The sequence below is a fragment of the Nicotiana sylvestris genome, chromosome 6 (assembly GCF_000393655.2).
Source record: "Nicotiana sylvestris chromosome 6, ASM39365v2, whole genome shotgun sequence".
Lineage (NCBI taxonomy): Eukaryota > Viridiplantae > Streptophyta > Magnoliopsida > Solanales > Solanaceae > Nicotiana > Nicotiana sylvestris.
The window spans coordinates 5,325,194-5,336,249 of record NC_091062.1 but is presented as its reverse complement, the minus strand read 5'-3'; the positions used below and the strand labels follow the sequence as shown (position 1 = coordinate 5,336,249).

General features: G+C 37.8%; 1 protein-coding gene across 1 annotated transcript; it reads left to right on the top strand.

The window, feature by feature from the left end:
* The first annotated feature begins 9,811 nt into the window (after nt 1–9,811).
* Nucleotides 9,812–10,801, top strand: LOC138870210 (uncharacterized). The gene has a single exon (XM_070148002.1). The coding sequence runs from the start codon at nt 9,812–9,814 to the stop codon at nt 10,799–10,801; it is 990 nt and encodes a 329-aa protein (XP_070004103.1).
* The last annotated feature ends 255 nt before the right edge of the window (nt 10,802–11,056 follow it).

The following is an 11,056-nucleotide window of genomic DNA, read 5'->3' as shown; positions in this document are numbered from 1 at the left end:
CCGAGTTTAGGAAAGTAGATTATTAAAATACGTGCTTAAAACAACTACGCTTTTGCACTTTGCGAGGGCCATAGAATTTCACTAAATGGCACGCCCCGATTTCTAAGGATAAACAAAATTAATTGAGTGAGGGCCGTGCATTTGAAATTTGTTTGGCTTGGCGTGCCCTAATTTATTTTAACTTAAAGGTTTCTAAAATAATTTGTGAGGGCCATTCATTATAAGTTATCTAATTATGGCTCACTTCCTAATTATTTGAAATGATCTAACTTAAATAAAGAAGAAGCCCAAAAGAACTCAAAAAAAAGGTATGTTAAAACTGAAGCCTAAAATGAAATAAATAAACAATGGTCCGTTTCCCTTTGAGTCTAAATCCCATGACGTACTGCAATTACAGAAACTCACGAATTGAAATAATTTGGGCCAACTTGATAGTAGGCCCAGTTTGTACACACTGGTCGGAAAAGTGGAGATTCAGGATCAAGACTTAACGCCTTATTCCCATTCCAGGCTAGCTCCTTTGCGTTCAGGCTTAATAGGGCCCAAATTGAAACATGGTAGCATCAGCAAGAAATTAGACGCAAGTTCGAATCCATAGACTAAACAGGAGATTAACCTTTAGCATTTCACATTCCCAATCATCAAACAAATGGACAAAAATATGGATCATGACTGTTGAAGCACTAAATAAATATGCACTTTACTGTTTTATCTTTCAAAAAGGCAAACTCATTTCCCCAACTTGCCGAATAACCCCCTAGGGCTAGTTCAAACAGTTCGAGCAAAAAGCACTTGGGATTAACTGGCCATTATAAAGCCATAGTCCAAAAGATGACTCTGTCGAGCCTTGACATTATGAACAGACACTAAACACATGAAATGATCAAGTAAAACACCACTGAACTGAATTTCACAAACTGTAGCTACCAATCATCATCCCTTAAACACACATTTTTTGAATAGCCTACATGTTCAACTCATCACAATCAACTTGAGATTAACCCTTAGTTTGCAAAGAAGAAACAATAAGATAGCAGATGCAGCGAAACTCATACCCAAAACACAAAAATGTATAACTGTTTGATTAACACAATCCAACTGAATGTCCTTCCCAGTCCAATTAAACTAATATAACAAACTCTAAATCCCGCAACTAATCAAGTAGTAACTGTTACATCTAACTTTCTGTTAGCAACCTATTAGTTACAGCCATCATATTGACCAGTCACTATATTAAACAAATACAAAATCATGGGATATAGGAACAATAGCACTAAACTAAAGAGCCAAGACATATTGAAACTATTTCATTTTTCATTCTACAAGTCAAAACTTCATACATGGCTTTAAATTCGGAAATGTGTACCTGGAGAGAAAAAATAAGAGAAAAGATAGGGATCAACACAACAGAATAGTATCAGCAGATAACAACAACACCAGCTAGAACACAGCCCCACCAAAGAAGTTAAACCCACATAATCGATCCTAAGTCCAATAGAACAGTAATTTTAACCCAGCTTGGCCCAAAACTTTCCAGAAATCAACCTCAAACCATGTTAACTCTATGTGAATCAGAAAACTGCTTCAGAAATCCCAGGAGACCTCAAAGTTCAAATTAAAACTTAATGAAATAGTAAAATCAGCCGTTGGTATTTTCTGGAATTTTTCCTTAAATCTCTCTCTATATGTCTATTTCAGTATTTTCAAAATCTCTCCTCCTATTCAGAGTCTTCTATCCTTGAACTCAATGTATGTGAACTCTTAAATAGGCAAATGGAAATGCCCTTTTGATTCACAATATGGCCTTTCAGCATTTTAAAACTTGATTTCACTCAACTCTTATTGAATTAAATTGTCCAGTAGTGAAATCCTAAACCCTACCACTATGGAAGCTTTCCAATTAGGTGAACACTTAAATAATTCCCACTATTATCTTAAAGTTTTTGTTTATAAACTTGAAATTCATGGACCAAGCTGAACCCAGTTCACATCCTTTAAGGCTATTCAATTTTTATACAAATAAAATCTCCCAGCAGACTGCCTAATAGCTCTTAATACTGAAAAATGAAACAATTTCAATCTTTCAACGAAATTAGCAGGAATCAATTCAAGAACTACTGTTATGCGAGTTTAAACTACTGAGAAACAAAACAAAAACCAAACGAAATCAACAAACAATCTATTAATTTGAAAAAAATAAACTAAAAAAAATCATAGAACAAAACTGACCAAATAAACATTCTAATAACAGAAAGGAGTAGAAGAAGATAATAATAAAAGGAAATAGAAAAATTAAAATCAGGAAACCTACCTCCAAATGTTTGAACACTGTTTCTAATGAGGCCTTCAATTTTCTTTGAATTTGTGGCCGGAATAGACCTTAATCGAGTGTTCTCGACTGAGAACACACAACTAAGGTCGATTTCGACCTCAAACCTTCAAACACCTAACGATTTGGATTTTTGGGATTTAGGATTCGTTTTTTTTTCAAATCCAGATTTGAGGGGTTTCAAGGGTATTCAAGGGAAATTAGTGATTGATTAGGTTTGAGGGGGTCAAGGCGGTTGTGTGGTGTTAATTTGGGGTTGATTGGGTAGGTTAGAGTTCAGGGGTCCGAACTTCTATCAAATATTCGACGAGTTCTAAGACGATTCGAAGGTAACGGGTTGAGGATTCGGAACGGGGAGATGAAGGAGAGTTGATGGTATTAATTTGGGGTTGTTTGGGCCACCGGAATCGTTGTGAGGCGATTTCCGCTGGGCGGAGTAAGGCAGTGTAAGGCGGAGTGAGACTGGGTGTCTCTAGGGTTAGAGAGATGTGAAGGGTTTGATTTGGGGGGGGTAGGGGGTCTGGTAAGGGGTTTGGGGTATATTAATTAGAGAATTAATTAGAGTAGTTGGATGATTGACATCCAATAGCTGTGATTAATCCTTTATTGAAAACGGCGTCGTTTTGATTAAGCTGAGTTGGACCGGATCAGTTCTAGAAGCGGGTCGGGGTCGGGTAATGGGCGAGAATCTGGACTGTTTGATCGAATGAAATCAAAGGCTGAGATCGATTGGGCAGGAAACTGTGACGTTTGATGGGGGTGTGGAAAGGGACCAGTTATTGGGCGGGTTTGGGCCGGTTTTTTGGTTGGGTTTTGGGGTCTTGATAGAATTAAATTGAAATGACCCAAATCTTATTTTTTCTCTTTTATTTCTTTTTCCTTTTCTATTTATTTCCAAACTATTTTTCAAAATTAAAACTAAAATCCTAAATTAAATCATAAAAAACCCAAACCCAAATTAACTTAAAAATACTAATTAACTTTAAATAATACTTATCAAAAATAATTAAATAACAAACTAAAAGAAAAGCACAAAATTTTTACATTAAACACTAAAATGCAAAATACATTATTTTTTTGAATTTTCATTTTTGTAAAACAACAATTCACTTAATTAATCGAAAAATATAAAATTAAATCCTAAATGCAGATACTATATTTTTGTATTCTTAATGTATTAAACATGTACACAAACATATTCAAACAATCAGGAAAACAACATAATAATTCCTAAAAATAACACATAATTAAAGAACAGACCTAATTTTGGGAATTCTTTTGGAGTAATTCATATGAAGCAAAAATCACGTGTTCATACATGTAAAGGTAGAATGTACCAAAATTTGTGTTTGGATGTTGTATTAGGTGGAATTCCATCTATTTGATGTTGGATACGGCACAACACTTTGAAAAGGCCTTTGACAAGTTTCAACTTTTCGATGATGGATTTTCTGCTTATCAATGTTCTCATCTTTGTGAAGATGGTAGTAGTGCAGGTCCTCTTGAATCTGATGATTGGGTGAATGTGAGGAATGTGAGTTTCTTGCAAGATTTCACGAGCTAACTAAAAACGTTTCAGGTTCACGTTATGTCACTTGTAATTCTCATTTTGAGGATGTATCTGAACTTTATTGTCATTTAAAAATGTGTTTAGCTAGTGAGGATGAGCATTTGAGAAAAATGGCTGAGTGAATGCAAGAAAAGTTCAAGAAGTATTGGGGTGAGCCTGAAAAGATGAATAAAATAATTTTTATTGCTTCCATTTTGGATCCACGTATCAAATTTGAATATGTTGAGGGAGCACTTGAAGAACTTTTTGGGGAGGAAAAAGGGAAGAAAATAAATGCTGAGGTGTATGCTTATATGAATTCTTTGTTTGGAGAGTATCTAAAAAAGTATTCAACTGGATCTTGTCCTCAATCTCCATCTAGTTCTGCTTTATCTAACATCACATCTAATACATCTAGTGGGAGTTTTATAAGTGCATCAAAAATAAGGACTAAGCTTAGCTTGAAGAAACAAAAGGAAGACAATGGAAGTGGGGATGCTAAATCAGAGTTGGATAAATACATTAGTGAAGAACAAGAGCCTTTTAGTGAAGAATTTGATATCTTGAGTTGGTGGAAAACACATGCTCCTGGATTTCCTATTCTTTCGGAGTTGGCTCGTGATGTGTTGGCCATTCCAATTTCTAGTGTGGCGTCGGAATGCGCATTTAGCACTGGTGGCCTATTCTTGATTCATTTAGGAGTTCATTGACTCCTAAATATGTGCAAGCTCTTATTTGTGTTCAAGATTGGCTTAGAGAAGAGAAGAATCCTATTAGTGTTGAAGAAGACTTGAAGTATCTTGAGGAACTCGAGCTTGGTAAGCTTTAATATTTTGTGTGTATTTTAGTTCAAAATAATATATCGTGATTTTTCATTTGTATGACATATTTGGTCGAATTATCTTTAGATATGGAAAATAATGGAAGCACTACTACCATTGTTTGATGTATAGTTGCAACTTGCATCTTGAGTGGTAAGTTTAATACTCTATTTGTTTGGTGATATACTTAATACTTTTGTAGTTTTGTTTTATTATCATTAAAATATAATATTCTAACTTATGATTTATATTTTTTTAGGTTCAAGTGCAATCATGCCCCGTGCTCCTAAAGTACGCTCTGATATTTGGGAACATTTTGAGGTGAAAGAAGATAACGGAGAAGTTCGCAAAGTAGAGTGCAAGTATTGTGGTCAAGTCTATAATGTTAATCCAAAGAGGAATGGAACAATTGGTTTAAGGAAGCATATTAAGCGTTGTCTTGCGCGTCTTCCTGGAATCCGTATTTAAGAATTAAGACTGTTTTTGTTGAGGGATGCCCTCTCTGTTTTTGTTGCACTATGTTTAAGTGTTAAGACTGTTGCAGTTGGCCAGTTGCACTGTGTTTAAGTGTTAAGACTGTTTTTGTTGTACTGTGTTTAAGTGTTAAGTGTTAAGACTGTTGCACTGTTAAGTTAATTCTATTGCATCTACTGCATCTGTTGCACTGTTAATTCTGTTAAGACTGCTGCATCTGTTGCACTGTTAAATTTGCAGATATGTTAATATATTATGTAGTTGTGTAATGTGTAGTTGTGTACAGATTCAATTTGATTCTTTCAGCTTTGGAGTTAGGCAGAATTTGCAGTGCACTGGCGTCAACAATTTTGGAGTAGAAATATAACATTGGCGTCAACAATGTTATTCAGTATTAGATTCTCTTTAGTAAGAACATAAATTCTCTTTAGTGGCGTGCAAAACTGCAGATTGTAAAGAACTTGTTCAGCTTTTGCTTTTCAGTTATTTAATTGTGCATGTGCACTGTTATATATCAGAACAGATTCTTTCACAGTGAAAGTTTCAATTGTGCATGTGCACTGTTAGCATTGATTATTCAGCGATTATTAAACTGAAACCGTACCGAACCAAAATAAGAAATATCGAACCGTACCGAAATATTTTGGTATGGTATTTGGTATACACAATTGATAAACCGAATATCGAAATACCGAACCAAAATTCTTAAATACCGAACCGAAATACCGAATGCCCACCCCTAATTGACGTTATTGTGATAGCGATTACAGTGATATTGCTTAGAAATGTATTAGCAAAATTTAATAAAACCCAGTTAGTTTTGGAAGAACGCGTTTGCAAAGGGCTAAGACACGAGATATTGCTGGTTCTCCAAATTCTAAGCAACAAACTGATATTTCTCAAACTGATCCGAAAACTCCCTTAAGTGGTGATAAGCAGGGATTTGACCGCTTATTTGCTCTTTTTACTTGTGTTTTAGCTAAAAAAATGCTTAAAGGTATTCCCAAAAACTAATAAAATATGTTTTCTTGCAGGAGTGTTGCAACATGATCCAAAGGAATCAAAATCAACTCATAAAGGAGTCAAAATTGAACAAAAACCAAAACAAGGCAAAAATGCCAACTGTGCGGATCGCACAATTATTGTGCGGCCGCAGAAGAGGATATTCAGAGAATTGTTATTTGGGTAAGCTGAAAGAGTGTGAACCGCAGCAAAATTATGTGGCTACAGGATGTCAAATACGGCCGCACCCACAATTGTGCGATCCGTAGAAGTGAAGAATCAGAGAGCTGGATTCAAGTCCAAAGTTAAGGAGTGTGGACCCCACCATTTTTGTGCGGCCGCATAATCAAGAGCGCAGCCGCACTCAGAATTGTGCGGTCCGCAGAAGTCCAGCAAAAGCTAGAGCTCAAGTTCAAGGAATGCGGAACACACTATAATTGTGCGACCGCAGAAGCAAGGGTGCGGTCGCACTCAGAATTGTGCAGTCCACACAACCTTCGCAAGAGCATTTTTGTCAGATATTTTCAGCTTTGTATAAATAGAATTTTTTGTCATTTTAGGTTAAGTTAGTTTTGGGGAGAGCACCTGTTCCGTTTTCTTTTACTGCATTTAGTAATTTTGTACTAGATTTGTCTCCAAACACTAGATTTTCATCCCATAATCAAATATTGTGGATTCTATCTCTATTTCTTCTTTAATTTCTATATTTTTCATGAGTAACCAAATTTTTAGCTAGGATTGTGACCCAACCCTAGTGTGGGTATTTGATGGGTGTTTAATTTAAGGCTTGTTTGTGATTGAGTTAGTGATATTTAGCCTAGTTCTTGCTAGAACTCAAGAATTAATGGTTGCAAATATTAATTCATGCCTATTTGACTTAGTCTCTACTTGAGAGAGAGAGAGAGAGAGAGAGAGAGAGAGAGAGAGAGAGAGAGAGAGAGAGAGAGAGAGAGAGAGAGAGAGACTAAGTCTAGAAAAGCTTGACTAACAAGGAATTGGGGTGAACTCAAGAAATCGATAGCCCCAATTAAAGGGTCAAATCTAGAGATAGTAAGACCCGACTTGAGCATATATCACTTGTATTCTGTAATGCCCATTTGGACTTGAGAAAGCCAAATTGGGCAAAATCGCTCAAACTACCGAGAGGTATTGAGTGAGTACCCGAGTGTGATTGCTATATTATGATCCGGACTAATCAAACTTGCCCTCGATTTTACAACCCATTAGGTAACCACCTAGGTAGAAGTCACGACCCTAGATCTCTTTATCATTTGAAAAATAATTCAAAACCAAAAATATTGTCCTTTAGTTTTATACTTCCATATAATAGAGTAAAGTAGAAGTAGTACATAAACCAATATTGTGGAAGTATAATTTGAGTCAAAACATACATTCATGCTAAATATATAGCTAATACCTATTCTAACTCCCTGTGGATTCAATCCCGACCTTCGTTGGGTTTATTATTGCATCGTCCTCCTCACTACTTAATTGTGGTGTTGGTTTGGCCGAGATCAATTTTTGGCGCCGTTATCGGGGTGTTAAATAGATTTAGCTATATATCTAGGTTTTTGCGTGATTTGTCTTCTTTTCCTTTCGAGTCACTAATTTTATTTTTGAATTGCTTATAGGTACGTGAATGGCTCTCAACAACGACCCCATTGGGAATTTGCTTTTGGGGTAGGAAATGGACGATGATCAAGGAGATGAGGTTCTTCCCGAACCTCAAGATAACAAGCAAGGTCGATCGCCTCATGATAATGTTCCCGTTCCTCCCCTATCTCCACCAAGAGCGGCAGCGCATCGGGTGTTGCCAAATGAGGGTTATGCAAATGCTATAGTCCCGCCCCGCATTAGGGCGGACAACTTCCAAATCACCAACGTGATGCTTACACTACTTGAGCAACGAGGATTCTTTACCGGGGCTGCGAGTCAAAATGCCTACAAGCATCTCAAGGGGTTTGTCGATACTTGTTGGGGGAGCAAGTAAACCAATGTCTCTGAGAACGCACTGAGGTTGAGACTATTTCCCTTTTCTCTATGAGAAAAGGCATTAGACTGGTTAGAGAGATTGCCCAATCATTCCATCCATACTTGGGATGCGTTGGCCGAAGAATTCATTGCCAAATTCGTCTCTTCGGGGCACATGGCTACACTACGGGATGAAATTCTAGTGCTCAAGCAATAGCCCATTGAGCCATTGTACGAGATTTGGGAAAGATATTGTAACATGGTAAAGAGTGCCCGAATAATGATATGACCGAGGCCATGATCCAACAAACCTTCTACTGGGGGATCAACACAACAAATCAATGTATGGTAAATCAACTCACCGTGGTAACTTCATGAACATACCTTATGCCGAAACTTGTGAAATTTTAGATGAGATGTTGGATACTTCATCGGTTTGGCAAAGTAGGGCCAATGTTCCGCAAGGTGACCCCAATGCCATTCACCTACACAAGGAGCTACATGATCATGGGAAAGCCATTTCTTAGTTGACAACCATAATGAACCAATTGGCCAAAGCTCAGCTTCAACAAGTTGAAGGGCCAAAACAAGTGAATGCAATGGAAAGTGTGAATATGATGGTAAACAAGAAACAACAATAAGGTTAACAAATGCAAAACCGTCCGGAAAAATTCATGCAAGATGATAGTGGTTATGATCAAAGTGATTCGTTTAATGAGCAAGAAGAAGAAGTTCAATATGTTAACAATTATCAAGGTTAAATAAACAATGCTCAAGGACAAAATCAACAACAATGGAGGTCACAAGGAAACCAAGGAAATTGGAACAACCAAAACCACCAAGGTAATTGGAGTGGTGGTAACAATAATCAAAGCAATTGAAATAATCAAGGTAACCAAGGCAATTGGGGAGGTAATCATCAAGGCAATTGGGGTGCCAACAATCAAAGCAATTGGGGAGGTAATAACCAAGGAGGGTGGAACAACAACAACAACAACGACAATTGGGGACTGGGTTTTCAAAGGCCTCCGATGTTCCAACAACCAAGAAATCCACCTCCCTATCCTTCTCAAGGTCTGAGCTCTTCTTCCAATGAGATGGGTAGAATTGAAAACATGTTTAAACAGATGATGGAGAATAATGCCGACTCCGATGCTCAATTAGCTTCTCACAACACTTATATTCAAAATTTGGAGGTTCAATTAGGCCAAATCTCACAAGCTTTGGACACTCGTCCTAAGTGGGAACTACCTAGTGATACGATGGTGAACCCAAAGGGTAGGAATAATACGGGACATGCTATAGCCATGACTACTAGAAGTGGAAAAGGTGGATATGCAACCACCTTAAATCAAAGAAGGATTGTGGATGAAGATGTTGTGGTTCAAGAATATGAAATCCCAAGCAATGTGGTTCAAGCTAACGAAGAAGTGAGGATTGATATTGATGAAAATGTGGAGGAGACGCAAGAAGAAGTGAACCCGTCTAGGGAGCACGTGATTGACATGTCAGAACCGGTAGTGCCAAGGCTAAGTCATCAATGCCAAGAACTCTTCCTCCATACCCTCAAAGGCTTGCAAAGAAAAATAGTGAGAACCAATTCAAGATATTTATTGACATGATGAAGAGTTTGTCTATCAATGTACCATTGAGGTGTTGAAACAAATGTCAGGTTATGCAAAGTTCATGAAGGACTTGGTCACTAAGAAGAGGACAATGAATTGTGAAACTATCAGGATGACACATCAAGTGAGTGCTATTGCGCACTCAATGGCTCCAAAATTAGAAGATCCCGGTGCCTTCACAATCTCGTGCACTATTGGGAGCGCTGACTTTCCCAAAGCTTTATGTGATTTGAGGGCAAGTATCAATTTGATGCCCTACTCTGTGTTCAAAACTTTGGGGATTGGGCAACCAAGACCCACATCTACTATTGATGGTGTGTTGGTTCGAGTTTACAAGTTCATCCTCTCAGCGGACTTTGTGATCCTTGATTGTGAAGTAGACTATGAGGTGCCTATCATTTTGGGTGGAACCTTTCTTGGTACAGGAAAGGCACTTGTTGATGTGGAAGCCAGTGAGCTCACTTTCCAGGTGGGTGAAGAAAAGGCGGTGTTCCATGTGTGCAAATTGATGAGGCAACCAAATAGCAATGAAGTTTGTTCTTTCGTGGATTTAGTGACCGAAGTAATTGTTGATGATGCTAGTGCCACAATGAATGTTGAGGGTAATTTGGAAGCCGTATTTCTCAACCTTGATGATTATGAGGAGAAAGAAGGCTATGTGGAGTGTGTTAATGCATTGCAAGGGATGGGGTCATACACTTATGAACCCCACAAGCTATCTTTGGATCTTGAAAATCGGAAGACTCCTCCAACAAAGCCCACAATCGAGGAGCTTCCTACTTTGGAGTTAAATCTATTGCCTCTGCATCTCAGGTATGAATTCCTTGGCCCTTCTTCTATGTTTCCGGTTATCCTTTCTTCTTGTTTGACTAACATGCAGGTAGAGCCTACATTGGAGCTGCTACAAAGGAGGAAAAGAGCAATTGGATGGACCTTGGCGGATATCCGGGGCATGCGCCTTTTGCATGCACAAGATTATTTTGGAGGAGGGTGCAAAACCCTCTATAGAACATTAAAGGAGGCTAAATGAAGCAAAGCAAGAGGTGGTCAAGAAGGAGATTGTAAAGTGGTTGGATGCTGGGGTTGTTTATGTCACAACACCAAATAACAGTCGTGATGGCGCCTATCACATTACTAGTCAAGCCAACCAATCAATGAATCATAACCCTTTTTCCTTTAACAATAAGCCATTTTCTAACACAGGTTTTAAATACCAAATTTCATTATAAATGTCTAAAGCAACAGAAAATATGCGGATGTCAAATAACAGGAAACTACACAGCCC